Source organism: Sinohyriopsis cumingii, chromosome 11 (assembly GCF_028554795.1).
Source record: "Sinohyriopsis cumingii isolate HCF-2022 chromosome 11, ASM2855479v2, whole genome shotgun sequence".
In the NCBI taxonomy this organism is placed as follows: Eukaryota; Metazoa; Mollusca; class Bivalvia; order Unionida; family Unionidae; genus Sinohyriopsis; species Sinohyriopsis cumingii.
The window spans coordinates 115067435-115088313 of record NC_142971.1 but is presented as its reverse complement, the minus strand read 5'-3'; the positions used below and the strand labels follow the sequence as shown (position 1 = coordinate 115088313).

The window sequence follows — 20879 nt, the reverse complement described above, 5'->3', positions numbered from 1 at the left end:
TATGAATCACTAAAGTGGAAATCAGTGATTTATTTCGAGCAGTGAAATGTGTATTCTTTTTCCTATCATGTATGCACGGAGTGGAGACTAAACCAGATCATGGGTCTAAAGGGAGACCAAAAATCATTCAAGAGGCAGAAAACATCTACAAGGGTCACAAACGACATATAGCTCTCTTAGTAATACCAGGTCAAATCATCCTACCGAGGAACGGCTACCGATATTACAAAATACATTATTTACGTGGATGGGTAACTCTCAGCCTAATCTGACAAATCCAAATCTGGTTAGTGTTTCTGTACTATCGCAGCAGAATTCCCGCGCATCAGCAAACAGCATGACAGAAAGAAAATATATTAATGATGACACATTTATAAAGACGGCAATGGGTTCAAACATGAGAAGTTGAATGAAAGAGATAAGACATGAAGTAAGGAAACTTAATGAAAGATTTATATATATTGAATGTTCCCTAGGTGAGCTGAAAAAATAATAAATACAAATCAGAACATGGCCCTATGCAAGAAGAATGAGAAGCTGGCAAAGATAGTTAATGAAATTGCATTTTAATGAACAAACCCTTGAGTAGCAATATGCGTATTCCCGTTTATAGAATCTGGTGTTTTATTGGGTGCCTGAAATCCGACATAAGATGTGGGAGGATGCAGAAAAATAAATTCAATTATATATGAGGAATGCACTCGGTTTAGATGCAGGGAGATCAAAAGATAACCCAAGACCAGTGATTGCCAAATTTTCAAATTATAAAGAAAAGGAGAAAGTCTTGAGATGCTATAGAGAAACTACGAAAGAAGCCAGTGAAGCAGCCACCAAGATCACGGCTAAGAATGAAGATACAGCGGCAACTAGCTAGCAGACCAGTTATTTTCCGTCCAGAGTGAGAACATTTTGTGCCAACCCGACATTGAAAAAAGCGATAGAACAAAGAAACAAAGCTTTCTATAAACATGACACTTTAATAATAGAGGGTTACACGTACGTATTTGATGAGGTTAGGAATGATGCTAATAATAGACGGTTACACGCATGTATTTGATGAGATTAGAAATGATGCTGTTCTTGTAGACAAAAGATAGGACTCCGGCCAATGCCTACATGATGTGTGTATTAGGAGAGCTGTTCTATTTCTGTGTTAGGTATGTTTGGTATGGAATATACCTGGCTTATGCGAGAAACATTTGGTTTTGTCTGTTTGTCGCCTGAATACTCATATGTTTATTCCGAAGAAACAGTAGGCCTATATGCCGTTATAGAAAATGAATTAGTTCACCTTTTAAATGAAATATGCTGACTTTGAAATAATAATTGCGGGCAATTTTAATGCGTATACGAGTACGGAGCCAGCTTATAACAAATATGATAGTGTTAATGACCTCTTTTAAGAATTTAATTATACTGAAGACGAAGAAATGTATGCTTTGGCTAATCAAGACGTAAGGAAGATAAATCACTTTGCAGGAATTTTCTACAACTACGCCAGATGACTGGGTTGAGGATCGACAGTGGTAGATCTGGACCAGATAAAGGGATGATAATATTTACAGGTATCCATGGCAACTCGGCCTGAGCAATAGATTATGTTTAGTTGACTTATGTGCTTTAAGAAATGCGTCATTCATATATATATATATATATATATATATATATATATATATATATATATATATATATATATATATATATATATATATATCACCCAATTCTAAAAATGCAATTCTGATTACTTTCATGTACAAATCTTCCAATAGATACGATGTTCTTTTGTTATGTACTATAACCTTTCTTTGAACCGGTGGCCTGGATCTTTTGGTGTCTCTTCTTGGGCCTCATATTTAAACTGCCGTTTCTTTCTTCTGGTTCTAATTTGATCTGTTTCAAAGTCTGGTACTATCTCTAGTTCATTTGTAATTTCAGTAGCATCTGCCAAAACGTTTTGAAATCCCTCTTGAGTCCTGCAGTCCACGAGATAGTTCTTAGTTGTCTGCAACTGTCCTGTAGCTGCATTTAAATCAGCTTCATGACTTTGTAGTGCCCTGCTTGTAAGGTTGACTTCGAATATGATGTTGTACCATGTAACGAGTAATACTACAAATTTGAACTTACTGATTGCACCAGCAAGGGCCTTGGCTTCATCTCGGGAATTATTGCCAGAGGGACCTGTTAAGCTTGCATCATTAAAGATCTGCATCAGAGCATCATATATATCAATTAGAGGATATCTTAGTGGCTTCAGAGATTATATCAGAGTCTCCCATCTCGTTTCACACAATGGTTTATGAGTTATACCCAAGTCTGATATAAGACTGGTTAGAATTTGCCAACGCTTAGTTGATGAAGAGATGCAGTTATAGATCTATCCAACAATATTAAAGAAAGTAGTTGTTTCAAGACAACACCTAGCAGCATCATTGACTAGCAGTTGCAAAGAGTGTGCATTGCAGGACACAAAAAAGCACGTGGGTTTATGTCTAGGATCCTGTTTTGTACGCCATTTTATTTGCCTTTCATGTTACTCCCATTATCATAACTTTGACCACGCATATTTTCAATTTATAATCCAATTTGCCCAAGCTCTTCAATAAGAGTTTCTGCTATAAAGGCGCCTGTAGTTTCCTTTAGTGGAACAAATCTCAGGAAATGCTCTCGTATGATGACTTCAGGCTCAGGTATCATAATATCTGATTTTCTGATTACAGCAACAAAACGGACAATCATTGTCATTTGCTCTATATGACTTACATCAGGTGTGCAATTCAGAATTTTGGAATAGTATTTAGCAGAGTTTACACGAGTTAAAATTTGCTTTCTTATAGCATTGGCTAGAAGCTGTATAAGCTCATTTTGGATATCTTTTTTAAGATAGTGAACCAGTGTTTCGTGATTCTTAACTCTGCGCAAATGTTCATTCATGATAGGATCAAAACGGGATAAATATTCTACAAACTTCAAAAAAGTTCCGTTACCAGGGCAATACAACTTTTCATTTCTACAACGGAATGCCAAGTTTAGCATGCCAAGAACTCGTACCAAAGCAATTAAGCTTTGCAAAATTTGATGACAATAATGTTCCTCTTGCCTAATTTTCTGTTGGTCGATATCATCAATTGTTTTTCCTTTAGCTAAGCACAGTTCAAGTTCACGCCAGGATTGATCGTTTTCTAAATGGTCAGCAGTCCTCTCATGTGAAGACAGAATTGACCTAATGTTCTTCCAGTCTTTTGAACCTGTTTGTTGGAGAGATGATGCACCATTTCTTTTCCTTAATAACCTACAGCAAAAACAAAATACCACATCTTTTGAGATTGAATATATCAACCACTGACGGCGCACTTCTTCATCATTTGTTAGTCTCCTCTTGTAGTGTATAGGAGAAAATCTTCTGTTTTTTGAGTCTTTGGGAAAATCATCTAATACAACCTGTTGTGGACCATGTTGTACTAGAAGCTGTCGCAAATTATCATTACAACAGGAGTGCCATGTGACAGGATCACTGTCAGCCAAGCTTGGTGCTAAATCATCTTTTCTGGGGTACTTTGCAGGAATCTCACTTTTCTTGCTGTCCTCTTCCTCCTCCTCTATAAGACTTCCAGAAATATTCCCAGCTTGAGCAACTTCAGTTTTAGAGTTTTGATCATGTGTAGTAGGTTCACAATATTCAGTGCCCACAGTGCTAATTTCAGCAAGAGCACACTCATCGTGTTATTGTTTTGCTTCCTCTGGACGAAGGTATTTCAGGAAGAACCCCTCTTGCTTTGCTAGCCCCTTAATTTGTTCTGCTTTTCGTTTGCGGCACTGGGCTCCAGATGGTTTTTCTTTTCTTTCCGCCATGGCACGCTGCAAAATATATATTTTACGGCCGATCTGTCAAATTGCCCAGTTCATGAAATGGGCAAATTTGTCTGCCCAATTCTTTCCTTGTTTATACCATTAAAATAAGGAGTTACCTCCCTCAATTTGGTTTCCGCGGCAAACTGAAGGTTTCGTATACGCGTGATTCCACGGAAAAACTCGTGGTCTATAAAAACACGCGAACGTAATTACGTCCTGAAATTTTCGTATACGCGCGATTTTCACTCACTCATTTTGCTTGTTCCGGTCAGACTGAATCTACCCGATTATTTGTCCCTGTATGAAATAAACCAGGATTAAAAAGACCCTCAGTAAAACTGAGATTTATTTATTGATTTTTCAAAACTGTTGTTGATTTGGAGAAATGCGCCCCCTGAAATCAGCGTCCTAGGCGGCTGCCTGGTTTGCCTATGTGGTAGCGCCGGCCCTGCTCGTGTGATAATGCTACGTAATGAATTAGGCATTAGGAAGTACATTAATCTTATGAAATTAGGATTGTTTTGGTCTGCCATGCTTGGCCCGATTAAATAACCTGTGGTATATCTTTCAACACCGATGGTAGGATCTGGTAACGAGAGGGGAGTAATGTCATATTCCCAGTAAAATAACCGACAGGACATTTAGGTTCGTTCTCTGTTTATTTTAAAAGGGGAAAATAGCTCTTCATATGTATTCCAAGAATTATCCTCTTGTGTACCTACGCACTGAAGTACCCAAGCATATGACGTACCTACATGCTTACATATCCACCTACCCACACAACGTTTGAGGGCGAAAGGGAGACAAAACAGTAGGAAGGATGGAGAGAAAAAGGAAAAGGAAAGAGAGGAAAAGGAGAAAGAACAGAGAACAGCTACAGTGGAGTTGGAGTGAACCAGAGATAAGCAGGTTATGCAATTGTACAAGGCATTATCTTCGATTGTTCACTCGATCGTATGATCAACTAATTCTATCAGTAAAACAGATCAGCTATTTTTATAGATATATTTGTGTTTTGAAATTCGGTGCAAGATTTATTCCAAAATAACGCGTATCTTCCTAATGTACTGTATCATCACCATTGTTTATGTAATTCATTAAATTTTGATTTTTCATGTACGGGGGCTCGATTCATTCTGTTCTTTATATCTGCTCAGATCTATATGTATTTTACTTATACGTTTTCTCGATCCTGGCAATAACACCGACGGAGATCATCTTCTAGATAACAAGAACCGAATGAATCGGACACCTTGAAAGAAGATACAATCCGCCAATCAACCCACGCCCTTTACAAAGGAGGGGATGGCCTTTTACAGTAGTCATTCATGCAATATATATATATATATATATATATATATATATATATATATATATATATATATATATATATATTCTTTTTTTCTTTTTCTTCTCATTATATTAACGGTGCAAGTACAGCCGATATCTTTCGCTTAAACTGTTCAAAAAGTTATTAATAAAATAATGAAAGTCAGGTGGATCATCGAATATAAATTTAATTTTGAATAATGTAGCTGTTAAATTGCATGTAAGAATGAACCACAGATTGTGCCGTATATAAATGTGATCTTCAAAAGCTGGTGATGTTCAAATAAATCTAAATAAACAGTTAATAATTTATTAGAAATGAGACCAAACCAACTCGATTTTAATACAAAGATAGTTGATAGAACATATTTGACTATACGTTTCTATTAAAACAGAGGTTTATATCACAGGTTATTTTCTTACGTACAAGACATCAAAAAGAAAACAGCGGGCATCGTTTGTCTAAAAACCCAATAAAAATGCAATAAAATATTTCTATTTAAAATATCAGTTTCTATTATATACAAGAACTATACAATAAGTAAAAGCAACACCGAGGTTCAGCTGTCATGTCATTTTAAGATTCATTATTAGTAATTTCATAAAAGGCTGTCGTAGAGTAGCAATATTTACTTGACAAAATGTGTACAAAGAAAAGAAATGAAACTACAATATCACAGAGGATGGAAAAACCCACGCATAAAAATGAAATATTGGATGAAAGAAACCGTACCTGGAAAACATGTGTCATATAAAATATACAATACTCAAAATATTATTTAAAAAAAACAACAGACTATAAACTGAAAAGTGTAACAAAGAATTTTTTTTACCACAAGAATAGTGTTTTACTACAGCTGCATCATTTGAGTAAATAATGTCTGAATATTTATATACAATCTGGGAAACAAGGGGAACAAAGAGCATACATTGTGTGCCAACTTGTTTTCTTATTCACCTCCACATCCTCCTCCGCATCCACCCCCACATCCTCCCCCACATCCTCCACCACATCCTCCACCACATCCTCCACCACATCCTCCGCATCCTCCACCACATCCTCCGCATCCTCCACATCCACCACATCCACCTGCGTCTCCTCCTCCATCTACTCCAGCGTCTCCAGACCCATCACCACCTGCACAGTCATGTCCATCTGTGGCACAGGGTAGGTCACCTGAAACATGTCCGAAGTCTCCAACACCATCTCCGCCTCCACAACCGGCACAGGCGTAGATTCCATAGTGCTGCCCAATGTAGAAATTAGTTGGTGTGCTCCAAAGAAGTCCACAAGCAAGAATGAAAGCCATATCATCTGAAGGCACAGTCTGTACAGCACGGTCTCCACGTGAGGACACTTGCATAGCGACCCTGTTTCCTTCTGTCCAGTTTGCCGGTCGAGGGACGCATAGGACGTGAAGAAGGGATACAGAAAATGCGAGCGCCAAGTTTTCAGAAACTTCATTGCTTCTTGTGCCAACCTCAATTATTCCCTTTTTCAAATCAACCTCCATTGATTCCATGTTGAGTTTGAAGTTGTTCTGTAGATACCTAAGTTCCACGTTTAACCACTTTCCCGTAGCGATCTTGAAGAATCTCACATTCATTGTACCCGGTGATCCTGGAACACCGCGTTTTCCCGGATTGCCTCGAGTTCCTGTCAATTTAATATCATTTGAAACAATAGTCTTTTTGATTGACAATAAAAGAGAGTTCTAAGCTTTGATCAGGCCTAACTTTAAAATAGAACAAGTTATTACAGAAACTTTGAGAGAGAGAGAGAGAGAGAGAGAGAGAGAGAGAGAGAGAGAGAGAGAGAATAAATTACAAATATAAACTTTGCATTCGTAATAGCTGTAAAAACTTTGAGAAAGAATATTTCCATTAAAGGTTAATGTTTTTTTTTTTCAATGAAGAAGGAATTTTCAACAGCCAACCTGTAACACCTGGGATCCCTTTCCGGAAACCAGTCCATTTACCAAGGCAAATACCCCAATCCCCTCCAGCATTTTTTATAAGAACTGCCCTTTCATTGGCTCTGGGGTTAAGCGTCACACAGCTTCCTTGATTTTTAACCTGTGGAAACGAAATGTTTATTCCATTCTTTTAATGCTGATATTATGAATTCATCGAACGTCCCTTATTTCTTATAGATAATAATATAATTTAAAAGCAAATTAATTGCACCTTTCTTCACTAGGGCTACAGCCTACACCACCACCACGACCACCATCCGTGTTTCGTTCATCTACAGTTTGATATACAAAATGTGGTGATCCCTGTTTGAAGCCTTTCGTTTTGTTCACATATTCGTTTAATCTCAAATTCAAAACGTCACACATGCACCCACACGTACAGCTCCATGTACACACACGCACCCACACGTACAGCTACAAGTAAGTATAGACATTCACCCACACGTACAGCTACAAGTATACACATGTACACACACGTACAGCTACACGTATATACACGAAGATTTTAATTGCTGTATTACACGACACTATACCTGTGTAGGTAAAGGAAGTTGATCAGACCCAATCAGATGTGCAACTGCCACCATTTTGTCATGGTGATACACTTGGACCGCGGACATCAGTAGAGATAAACTGTGAATTATTCTGCAGGTGAATATCACTTGTCCAGTATGATTTTTCAGTCTGGAAATAAAGGACAGTTTCACTTGTTTATATTTAACCATTGTAAAATGTACCTGTCTCTATTAAACAAAATGGCTGTCGTAAAACCTAATGTATCAGACAGTTGGAAATGAATATGATAAAAACTGGCAAGCTAATCGATATACGAGATAAGATCGATTATAGGTATAGAATAGATGTTATGCAATCGGCAATTTTGGTAGGCATTAATATAAAACTCTTAAGTTAAATTTAGTAATACAGCTGCTTAATGTCACGAACACGACCTTGACATTAGATATTCGAAGCAATACTATTTTTAGGAAAGTTTTCATTCCATGTCGTACAGTGGAAGAAGAAGCGAGGCAGTGACAAACACATGTTTCACTGTTAAGAATCAATGTAAGTCATCTGACCAATGAGATCAGGGAAATTGTTCCGAGTTATAATCTTGCAATAACCTGATTTGAACGTTGGTTTTACAATATCTGTGAAAGAATAATGTCATATTTGCAAATGCATCTTGCAATAAAATCAGACAATCAATCAAATGCATATAATACGTTATAAAAGTACGACAGCTGGATTTCAGTTCATTAAAAATGTGAGTGAAACATTCGTCTGTTGAGAAGTTTCTGCTTGTTCCTTTCGTACAGGAACACATATGGCGACAGTTTGTACTTATCTATCCTACACGGTGTGTGCAAGTTAATGTGGTTCGGTGTTCTTTGTAGGCGCACTAGTGGAACTTAAATACATTTATCTGCTCCATTGTTTTCAGTACATCCCGTAAAAGGATTCAAAATCGATTATTGCCTGACAAAGCTGTACCGATAATTGATTATTACTACTGGTGCCGATTGGCCGGCTCAATCTCCAACCATAATGTGCACAATCAATGAAATTCGTACAGATGCAGACAATAATTAAATGGACGTGCCAAACAAAGAGTAAATTGGTCAAAATGGAAGTCAAAAGATATGTTATAAAATGCACTCTTCCACAGTGTTCAAGTCCAGGTTGTTTCCATTGGTTGTATCGAACGACATTGATAAAAGGAATTAGGACTACTAAACACACCAGAGCCCTCTGCAGGAAATTATTCGTTATTTACCAAAAGGTATGTATTTTTCTGTAGATATTTTGTAAAGATACAATGTAATTTAGAGCATGATTGGACAAATACTCCGATGCTTTTCGTGTACAATAATTCTCTTTTATTGAAGTGTAGAAATAGTTTTCAGTCCTTCTTAACAGAAGACAGATAAACAACTGATTACAAAAATCCTGTAGCAAGCATTGAGTAGGAGGTGTAGTGCCCCCATACAAAAACAACAAAAAAGCTCATAAACAAACAATACAAACACGTGTCTCGGCGATAAAGTGCAAAACGTGGAGGCACAAGAGAAACAAAACAAGATAGAAAAATGAACGGAAAAGAAACATTAAATTATTTCTATTTCATTGTGAATTTACATAAATATCAAATAGCAAATAAAATATAAACCACAGCACAAGCAACGCTATATAGTTACAAGACCAGTTTCACAACAACATCTATAAAATGTGAAAATTTTGAAGTGTTAAGGTGACCATTAATGTTGCATTCCTGAAGACAGCGTCTTCACCAGCTACATTAAACAGATTATTGAAAACCTTTCATTTGCGGCTTCTTCATAGAACGGACGTTTTTGAATTTGGACCGAAAGTGATTTCAAGTGCCAATTGACTATTTAAATGACTTGTGTGCTGACGCTATTGGAAAGATTAGTATTACATTTTTGAATTAACACAAGGAACATTTGCATTAATCAATCATTAATTTCTACCCAGCAGTTATTCTTGAATTTATGCTAGTTTATACACAACCTTACCTGTGGTTTGCCACTTGACATTGGTTGTCCGTTCCTGGAGGAAGATGCGACAATGGAATCGGACCCCACAGTTGCTCTATCTTTTCTGGTATCACAGCTCTTTCGTATCGCCCCTGTTCCAGGGTAAATAATGCGTTTCCACGTTTAGTCGGTGAAATGCTGCCTTTCAAATCGCAGACTAGTTCGCGAGAAACAGCCAGTTTAACCTCTAAGGGACAGCCTGATGTAGCTGAACTACTTTCTACAAGAGGCAGAATGTTGTATTCTATCGCCCCAACGTCAATTTCAGAACCGCAACAAGCGTTTCCCACCCTTTCTGACATGTTTATTCTTAAGTTGTTGTGGAGCCTAGTATCAAACGTGAACGTGCTCAGATGTGGACTCCTCCACAAAATTTTGTCCGATTGCATTGTTCCCTTTGGACGTTTCAGAGTAATTACAGGGCGTCCAGACGTCTTATCAGCACAGCATGAGATTTCTAATTTAAACTTTGAATGTTGACCAGGAGCGGTATGAAGAACAACTTCGTCAAGTTTAACATCAGTTGTCTTGGTGGAAAAGGTGTGAATATCCATTGGTTCGAGGATACTCAGTTTTCCTTGAGGCGGATTTCCACGATACATGGCTCCATACATCGAGAAGGATTCGTTGAAAGCTTTCTTCCATAGGTCGCGTGTTTTCAGGTCAGCTGTGCTCAGTTTGGATCCAGGATTACGATCAGTTACAGTGTCGTCATGGTTAAAAAGTTTGCCAACGAGATTCTCCATGTCACGTTTATAGATATGTGGATGTAACTGGTGTGTATGCCAAATGAGGTCGATATCATAACAAGGCACCAGAAATTCTCCTGGGTTCTGTTGCTTTAGGAAAATGAACTTCTTGTAACGAAGAAGTCCATTCTCAAGAAATTTTATATCTCTATAGTGTGACAGAGAGACCTGATAGTAGAAAACGGCTTGTCTAGATGCAGCCTCCTTGATATCGTATGATAACCGGGACATTTGTGTAATAGTCTTTGATTGTGTAGGCAAGGTGTGAAGGTCCAATTCGAAAGGTTCACGTGTTTCTTGGTACTTTTGGTTCCACAGACTTTGCGATCTCTTTAGATTTTTGCATCTATCTTTAACCAATTTGTGGCCGATTACTACACCTACGATGTCCATGCAGTCCTTTACATAGACTTTTGGACAAAGCATGTGACAGTGCCATACCCAATGGATATCCAAAGGCGCCACCAGGTTCTCATTTTGATTTTCTGCAGCAAGAGGAAGCCAGAAGTGTTCGTATCTATAAATGGCCCTGTCGAGAACATCCATTCTTTTTAAAGATGGATTGTTGTTGACTTCTCGCAGGAAATCTAAATGAAGCAAAGCAGCTTCCACCAGCGGGACCCCAAAGTTTATATTCTTCTGATTGAATTCCATGACTTATCCAATATCTGCAAATATATCATAATATGTAAACAATACATACCAATTTACTTCGTCATTTGACAGTTAGGACAATGTCCTGAATATAATCAACTTTGTCCTTGGATAGCTGCGTTACAAAAAAAAGAAGAAAAGAAATAATATGGACGTCATTGTATCATTTATATTTTCTTAGTAAAATAAACGTTTATGTATCTTAGCGTATTTTGATATTATTTGTTTTCTGCCCTCTGTATCGTATAGTACTATTGGTTTGCGACTAATGAAAAACTGCTACGGAACTGTGTGCCTTTACCTGCGGACCCAAGTTGGAATATCAGTAGAATACGAATTAATCTCTGTGGCCGAATGGTCTGTAGCATTCTAGTTTACCAATCAATGCCATATCACCTCCGTCAGCGTGGGTTCGGATTTCGGGCTCGACTAATGTGGGTATGTGATAAAGCTTGCCGGTAGCTTCCCTTGGGTCCGTGGTTCTTCTTGGGGTTTTTACCGGGTTCTTCCTCCAACCGTGATACTGGCCGCCATGTATGGCATATCTTGCGCTGAGAAACGGTGTTATCCCCAAGGCAGAAATAACAATATAGCACTGTACTGCCCAAATTAAAACGGTTTTCATAGATCGTTAAAGCCCCTATGCCGCGGTCATGTGCATAGAGTCGTGTATGTCTACTCATTTGAATAATACTGAATATTGAAATATATTGGTTCTAAACATCGTTGGGTTCCATTAAAACCAAATACTATTGACATTTCATCACATAATGAGCCATGTAATTTCTCCCTCGAACTGAGAACCAGCTATTTTTCACATATGTACGAATTAATCTGCGACCTCCGTGGATCAACCGATTTCAATTGAAAGCTGCAACAAAAGAGTTGATGATGTCACCAATGTAAACGTAAGAATGTAACACCACGCGATGTCGAATAGTCTTCAGCCCAAGTTAAATCCTTATTAGAGCGTCCCAGCTGATAAATAATATTCATCCGAGTCTTATTTTTATATAATGTATGTTTTTTTCTTCTCAGATCCGCTTAAAAGAAGTGAACCTGCCTCTCTTCATACCTCCTCGAACCAATTTGTGAGCCACGTACGACTATTGTTGTTATTAGATTAGTCACACACGGAATTTGTCTAATTATCTCATCATTACAGCGGTATTGAGGCTTAATGAGAATCTATAAACTCAGTTCATAAGCAATTTTAATGGTTCGTATTTCTACCCATTTTCCCGGTTGTTCATAGTTGTAAAAGAGTATTCACTATAGGGAAAACTCATCAAAGCAAAGTTAGTGAATCAGTTAAGTGCAGGGGAAATCTCTTTCTGGTATATCAAGATAAGTATGTATACATTTATGACGAATCGATGTACAAATTTGAATACATTTACTTAACGTCTGTAGTACAACATTCAGTAACAGGTACGGAAGAGAAGCAATGCATACAAACTATCGGAATTCTAGACATTTCGTTTTCTGTTAATTTTGACTTAGTTTTTACATTTTAATTATATAAGTCTTGCACTTTAGAACGTGAATTGTGTAAATAGTTACACCCATTCATCCCCTGAACGCACATGAAGTTTTATCTTTAATAGAATGCATATGTACAATTTATCTTCACCGAGGAACTGCATTTGCTTATATGTTTAGTATAACCTCCTTTAGTTGTGTTGAATTTTATTTATCCCCGGGATAGGGATGGGCTAGAAATGCAGTATTACAAAATGCATGGAGGACAGTGGAAGAGAGAGAGAGAGAGAGAGAGAGAGAGAGAGAGAGAGAGAGAGAGAGAGAGAGAGAGTGGGGTGAGGTGGGGTGGGGTGGATTGGGTGGGATTTCCGGCTAATGCCAAACAAGCGTACATATCGACAATGCAATAATCATTGAAGGAGACTTAATTTGTTTCATTGATTTTTGTGTGATTCATCTGAAAATATTTTAGACAATTATAATATTTTAGATAATTATAATATTTTAGACTGTTTGAACAAAACTGACAATAAATAGGGTAAAACTTGCTTTTAAATAGACCAGTTGATTTAATCTCTCACCGAGTCTTTATCCAGTAAAGGACAGCGACAAACAATAAACATACAAAACTGTTATAATTGACAAAACGTTTCAATATTTTGCAATTAATGGAAGTATTAATCTGAATAATGTGGCTACCACAACTTATCGGTTCAAGCTCTAATGCTAATATTGTAATCCAGTCGGTATAGACATGCAAAAGGAGGAGCAAGAGCGCCATCCGTTTCTTCATTTAAAGTTGTGTAACTATAGATTATATCTCGATAAACTTTATTAACATTAATCGCAATAATAACAATAATAATAATAATAATAATAATTATTATTATTATTATAATAAGTATGTATGCTTTTGATTTTTAAAGTAGGTTTAACAATTTGAGAGGTATCGCTTTGATGTCTACTGTGTACTACTTTGATAGTTGGGGCATCATGCTGCAGACATGTAGCATCATGTTCCACCCGGTAACATTATCCTGACACCGAGCCGAACAGTCATAACACTAGCTTCTTTATGCTGAGCGGCAAACAGTAAGATTTCTTTTACTTCCTGGTGTTTGAACGCCGGTTGCAGGCAAAAAAACAATAAATATTGTTTGTGTCTGTTGCATTATTACACTGACAGCATCTCACTGCGAGTCAAAAACGCTCAGGCTGCTTAAAAACTAGTTTTGCTCTGTTCGATGTCAGTTTTGTACAATTAGTCGAATCAATTTCTGACACACGATCATTTGCTGATATATATATATATATATATATATATATATATATATATATATATATATATAACACGTGTTAACATGAATAATAATAAAATGTAAAAAGTCACTTTCTTGTATGTTCATTATGATGATATTAATAATAATGATAATTGAGAAAATGTGAAAGTAATATATACATATATACATACAAATTGAAATATACTATGATTTACCCAAACTGTTTAAGCTCCGCTACCTGAATGGACATGCAATAAGGAGCAGTTTATTAAAGTCCCTCTTATGTGAGCTCTTGTAAGTTTGTTCAATAAAATCTGCAGAGCTAATGGTTTACTAGCAAGGAAAATTATATTCAACAGAAGAATTCTTGACTACCTGAGACATGAAAGCGACAGGGTTGGTTTTGTTAAAGATGCATATCGTGTTCATTTGAAATACCAGCTTGGCGGTTGTTTCCACCCATACGTAAACACCCAATATTCTGTCCCGAAACCAGTCTGGAGGAGGAATATTGAAACGGAAGTTCACTGCTGCGAAGAATCATTGAGGAGATCTAAACTTGAAATGAGACCTGAACGTTTACATTATGCAAGTGTCCTTAGTACTCTTCAAATATTTGCTGTCGGAAAGCTTGGTAAATGTTTTCCTTATAAAATGTGGACCTTCGTTAACATTGCCTATTTAACTATGTGCTCAATTTCAACAGAGAATGAATATAACTGTAAACTCTGCAAAAGATTGACTACAGACAGCCAAGCATTTTTTACTATACTGCTAAGCCCTAAACGACGAACGTAATACTATGTTTGAACAACTAATAGATACAATAGACATTCTAGACTTACACTGGCTTTTATGTCAGGACAATGAACATTACTTCATATCCTTTTGAGCAAGAGAGAGGACATCTTTGATTCTATGGATGATCACTCATGGCAGGCATTCATGTGTGTGTTGGCTAAAGGAATAGACACAATGTACAGAAGAACAAATTAACTTGAAAATGAAATATGATATTATGCTTATTCAGTAAATTAAGGAAATGGACCCATTTCATTTCGATCTCATAAATTATTTACAGGTGTTCTAAGTGAGAGCCAATATGATAATCTATTTAAACCGTTCTAGGCGAATGTAAATAATTCCAATTCCTTTTCTTCCTTTCTTAATCTCTGTTGCTTATATATTTCTTTTGCAATGAGTTATCTCACTCATGTGTTTAGATAGTGTTTTCTTTGCTTATACATGTGTATGTATGTGTATGTATATGTGTGTGTGTGTGTGGGTGGGGTGGGGTGGGGTGGGGTTGGTGTGTATATGTGTATGTGTATATATATGTATGTGTATGTATGTGTGTATGTATATGCTTGTATGTATGTATGTATGTATGTGTATATATATATATATATATATATATATATATATATATATATATATATATATATATATATATATATTACATGTTTAGTGTGCTGTAAATCCATTAATGTTAAGCTATGCTCCTATCTCTATTGTGTAATAATGAAAAATTAACTGAATGAAATCTCTTCTGAAGAGGAAATAGTCAGTCAGTCATAAAAGAATGTCGCTTAGATAGGCTAAGAAGGCAGCAACAGTTCAGTCCATTCTGCCCAATGTTTTCGTCGCCACGTTATTGCTCATCCTTTCACACCGTTTTCTCTATCAAATCTCAAAAACTCAATCTAAATAATTAATGGAAAATAAAAATAAAAAATTATTAGCCTAATAGTATACGAGAAGACAACTGGGGAAATTTGACTACAGAAGCCGTCCCAACATAGAAACATATAGGACACACACATATAGCATACACATATAGCACACACGGGTCTTAGAGATCTCTGGCATAGATCACCAAACAAACAAGGGAAGTACCGGGGTTTTAACCCAGGGTCGGACGAACAACCTTTTAGATAATACTAGGGATTAAATACCCCATCAAAAATTTCAGAAAGTCAAATTTTTGATCAAAATTATATAATAAATAATACAAACACACACACCTTCGGGGAATACACAACACGTAACAACTTTTCCTTTTTTTCTGGAACGGGGGTTGGGGGTTGGTATCTGTCTGGTGCCCCCCCCCCCCCAATCCTTTCAGTCCATCTGAATGAAATATTAGACAACCTGCCGCATCTCTTGTGTCAAACCGAGCACCATTCATATATACTGGCAAATTTAGGTCAAACAGCCGTTTTTATACAATGTTAAGTTGTAAAGATATTGTTTAAGCATAAACAGTATGAACTAAACAAACGTTCTATAGCCTTGCACGACGAAATATGGTACCAACAGAGTAATCAACGTTGAATTATCTATGTAACCACTGTAGGTAAAGTACAGGTAGTAATGCAAAATGAACTGGCTTGTATCATGGCTCGTATGGCTCTAACTGACTGGTCACATCTACTTGAATAATGCATCAGAAAGAAATAGTATCGAACCGATCGACGCGATTAGTAATAAACACATATACGTACTGTCTTTTGATCAATATTTACGTTGTCATTAAATAATCTAGAGAGTCTGAAGAAAGAAAATCTAGTAGAAGATCTTACCTTCGCGTCAAGGAGTAGATTAAAATGTATATAAGTCAGGACAGGTGTGTTCATGTTGTTTACAAAGTCGGGACAGGTGTGTTCGGCTTGTTTGTTAAACGGCATACGTCATGGTAAGTGGAGTGAGACTTCGCAGGGGATTCCCAGGTGGAGTTGCTTCCCATTTCAAATAATATAAGTGTGTGGCTCCGGTATTTTAGACTGAGGTCTTTCTAGGCCTCAAGCTTAATAGCATCATCCTCATTTATTTTGTGAGCCGAATGGAAAATGTATGCGCCACCTACAGGTCGCTTGAGGCCGTCTTTTAACAGCCAGGAATAAAGAGTCAATTGGTATAATTTATGTAGGTGCATTCTGCCCTCAAACATTGCTGATATTTGATCTGTGGGGTAAATTAATATATTTTCACGTTTAGGTGAAGTAATATAAAGTGCAGTTATGTTGAAGACATAGTGGTTATATAATTGTAGCCAAATTGACAATTGCATTCCACAAAGACACAGGGTAATCATCAGTCTCGTGGTACTGCCACTACCTACTTACAGAGGTGGTGGAGGAGAGAAATTATTCTGCGTTGGGTCTCTTAGAGCTGTGCTCTACAGACTGATAATTTTTCATATATATATTTAATTGATTAAAATTAAGGTACAAAATTTGCACCGCCTGTTGTTAGGCCAAACTATGTTATGCAATGGAACACCTAGTTACATACTAATAATGCTGCTGGTACTGCTACTACCCTATCTCTGTATATGTCTGTCTGTCTCTGTCTCTGTCTCTGTCTCTCTCTCTCTCTCTCTCTCTCGGGGCCCGGGTGGCGAAGTGGACTCACTCTCTCGTCTTGAACGATCAATGACATCTCACTTCTGTCCTCTTTGTTTCTAGTCTCAGGTTCAGCCAATGTGGGAATGCGAGAAAGCTTGGCCGTAGCTTCCGGTACGGTGCGTTGGTGGTTCTTATTAAGAGATGATATATGACTGAGATGAGATAACATGCTTAGATTTTGGGCTGTTCATATTAGAAATCTTAAGTTGCATTCCTCTAAATTGGTTTTATAACAATATAGGGAACATTGATGGCTTTGTATCTTAATTTTTTCAATGAGCGGACGATGTATGTACTTATGAATAATATTCTTCAATTAATTCACTATTAATTCACTGTTCACTATGATTAAATTCCGATAAAGAATAGAACAAGAAAATATAAATGTCTTGTCAACAATAAATATCACAAAGTAAATTTAGTAACTTACGTTTGTCAAGTCCTAATAAGAAGATTGCAAGGGATAGATGACAAACGGAAGACAGAATATGCCAATTGTAAAATCTAATTTTTTCATTTATTATTATTTTGTCTTTGTCGCAGTCAAACAGGTATCTTGTACAATCTGAAATTAGACTTAATATTAAAAATGATATCCTTATATAGTCTGCAATTAGAATATGTAATTAGACTTAACATAATTCATGATACCAGATTTCTTATAAATACATAGACATATATTTAGTTAGCTTTTGAGAGGAAAGGAAATAACCTGAAAGCTTAATACGCACAGCTTTAGGAAAGAATTGACGCACTTGTTTAATATATGTAAACAGGTAAATGTTAGTGTCTCTTCTTATGATAACGTAAAAGCCTCCTGTTCTGTATGATTTGTTGTTTGAGATTTCACTGTAGTATGTACCAAATATTCATATATTATAAGACATTAATATATTGAAAACATTTACAGCAAAGCAACACAAAGTACGCTGTGTAACACAACGGAAACGCAGTGGTGCTAACTAACGTCTCCATTATAAAGGACTATCTCGATGCTGGAGGGATCGCTCCTGTGGCCTAGTTGTTAGAGCGTCCACCTTGGATGCGGGAGGTTGTGGTTTAGATCCCAGGCCGAGTCATATCAAAGAATTTACAAAAATGGTACTTACAGTTGTCTTGCTTGGCGCTCAGTATTAAGAGGTTAGTGTTAGGACTGGTCAGCCTGGTGTCAGTATAATGTGACTGGGTGGGGTATCATGCTACATATCTGCAGCATGATGCCCCAGTGCTAGACATCACTATAAACAGCCACATTCCAGACTTCGTAGTGATATGACTTAAAATTGCTAAAGCTACGATAAAATCAAAATCCCAATCACAATCGACGTTTGAGAATGGTTGTAATGGTATCGGTCAGCAACGGTCCAGTTGTAACGGTAGGTGACGTCTGCATCGATGGTTAGCACGCTGGACAACAGTTATAACGATTTTTTCGACAACTGAAAAGATATATATCCACTGTACAGTTGTCTCAGTTTTGTGAGCACAAAATTAATGAAATAACAATGTTAGTATTTGATAATTTGTCAATATAGCTTCTATCATCATTTTCATTCTGCTCTATACAATTTTCCTTTCGTATTTCAATGAATTCGCTCATTGCTTAGAAATACACAAAGATGTATGCTAAATGTATATCAAAGAGTTAACTTGGTAAGTAAATACATCCATAAATAGCCAATGAAATTCAAGAAATTTGGACATGTCAAAATATGTTTTATTTCAATGAGGTATTTAATAGTCTATTAAACAATGACATAATAAAGAATTTTTATGAATGTAATTAGACCTTACGTCTAACATCACTCTTTCGACTTTACATCTTGCAAATTCTTTGTTCTAATATAATGGTTGCTATAGTAACAAAATAAATAATATTATGAAATGGGGTGTCAGAGGCGTCGGGGAGGGATAGCACCTCTCAGGACAGTTCATCAACCTTTGGCTCCCCCTTGGTTCACCGCTCTCACTTGTGGCTAGAAGAAGGTGTTAGCATACGATAGCGGTCACACCCTGATACTTTAAACCTCTTCGACAGATGGGCTAAGCCAGGTGAGGATAGCCGACGGGTCATAAACCGTCGAGTAGTTAGGGCTTGTTTACCTAAGCACGTGAAGAATGGACATGGCGGACTGCGCGGAGGAAACCACCAGCTCGTTCGACGGGCAGAAAGGCGAATCTAGCAACACGTCATGGAGCGTGAAAACTATGGTGAGCCACCTAGGTCAGCATGGCCATCCAATGCGTCCAGACCTGTCTATAGTTGTCTCAACCATGTCTTACTACTGGATCCAGATAGACCAATGTGAGAGATTGAGGCTGACAAACTCCGCAACTCTCCCAAACATCAATCCAAGTTAGGCACAAGTCACGAGAAGATAACACGTAAGCTGTAGCCATGAACCTGCGCACAGGTGGTTCAGGGCATAAGGTCGCTTTCGACTGGAACTAGCCAGCCCCCAACGTGTCTGAGCAGCCCATTTCAGGATCGCTGTACTTACCTCCATAGCATGGCGAAGGGGCTAGAAAAGGTGCATAAGCAGAAACTGCTTATCTTCACCCTGGCCAATTTACTTCAGCTGACGAGGATCCCCACCTTGCGGTCGAAAATCAACAAAAAACAAACGATGACGGTGCTTACCTTCGACACATGAAACGTGCAAACTCTTTTGGAGAAATCCAACGCAGATAGACCAGAAAGACTGAATGCACTGATTGCTTGACAATTGTCACGATATAATGTGGACATAGCAGTTTTGAGCGAGACTCTCCAATCAGACGAGAGTCAGCTGTTAGGTGCTGACGGCGGATATACGCTATTCGGAAGTGTCCGTCGCAGTGTGGAACGTCCAGTGGCAGGTGTCGGATTCGAGGTGAAGTCACACCAAGTGCACAAGCTTACCATCCTTGTCAAGGACCTTAATGATCGCTTAATGAATTTTCAGTTCTCACTGGGTACAAGAAGAGTCCCATGTTAATCATCGTCCACAGTTCAACAATTACCAACTCAGATGATGTGAAGGATACGTTCTCTGATAAACTAGATTCGCGCATCTAAGCCACACTGAAATCGAAAAGGCTAGTCATTCTAGGCGACTTCAACGATACAGTAGCGACTGACCGCCATACTTGATACGGATTTGTTGGAATACTCGGCGTCGGCAAGTGCAACATCAGCGGGTTCCTGATGCGCTGCACATAATCTCATCAACAACACATTGTTCCGCCTACTACCTGAAACAAGACGTCATGGATGCACCGCAGCTTAATGGATTGGCATCTCATCGACTACGCGATCACCAGGAAGAAAGGCGGACATGAGGTACGAGTGAAGAAGGCCTTTTGTGATGCTGATTGCTGGACGGACCACTTTCTAAATGTGTCTAGGTTCAACTTTCACATCCAGCCCAAGTGACGTCCCCAATGGAAAAAGACCGTAAAGAGACTAAACACATTCAAGCTGAAAAATAATTAAATCACCGAGAGCCTCTCAAACATCCTGAATAGTACACACAGACCAGAAGATTGACCATGCTACTATTGAGTAGGACTGGGTCCCCCTTTAGAGTGTGTGTTTGTGTGTGTGTGTGATTTG

General features: G+C 37.7%; 3 protein-coding genes across 4 annotated transcripts; all 3 read right to left on the bottom strand.

Moving 5' to 3' along the window:
- Positions 1-1792: 1792 nt before the first annotated feature.
- LOC149789473 (uncharacterized) lies at positions 1793-2209 on the bottom strand. Its single transcript, XM_089973614.1, has one exon. The coding sequence runs from the start codon at positions 2207-2209 to the stop codon at positions 1793-1795; it is 417 nt and encodes a 138-aa protein (XP_089829740.1).
- Positions 2210-2571: 362 nt separating this feature from the next.
- On the bottom strand, positions 2572-3849 carry LOC149789472 (zinc finger MYM-type protein 1-like). Its single transcript, XM_089973613.1, has 2 exons — positions 3773-3849; positions 2572-3691 (listed from the first exon to the last, which is right to left on the bottom strand). The coding sequence occupies exons 1-2, from the start codon at positions 3847-3849 to the stop codon at positions 2572-2574; spliced, it is 1197 nt and encodes a 398-aa protein (XP_089829739.1).
- Positions 3850-5348: 1499 nt separating this feature from the next.
- LOC149789471 (uncharacterized) lies at positions 5349-16611 on the bottom strand. 2 transcript variants are annotated; one of them, XM_089975560.1, is made up of 6 exons: positions 16460-16611; positions 14723-14835; positions 9692-11129; positions 7688-7838; positions 7116-7254; positions 5349-6835 (listed from the first exon to the last, which is right to left on the bottom strand). In XM_089975560.1, the coding sequence occupies exons 3-6, from the start codon at positions 11113-11115 to the stop codon at positions 6129-6131; spliced, it is 2421 nt and encodes an 806-aa protein (XP_089831686.1). In that variant the 5' UTR covers positions 11116-11129; positions 14723-14835; positions 16460-16611; the 3' UTR covers positions 5349-6128. The 2 variants fall into 2 exon arrangements, with proteins under 2 accessions (XP_089831686.1, XP_089831687.1); XM_089975561.1 differs by lacking the exons at positions 14723-14835; positions 16460-16611 and adding an exon at positions 14253-14710.
- Positions 16612-20879: the final 4268 nt, after the last annotated feature.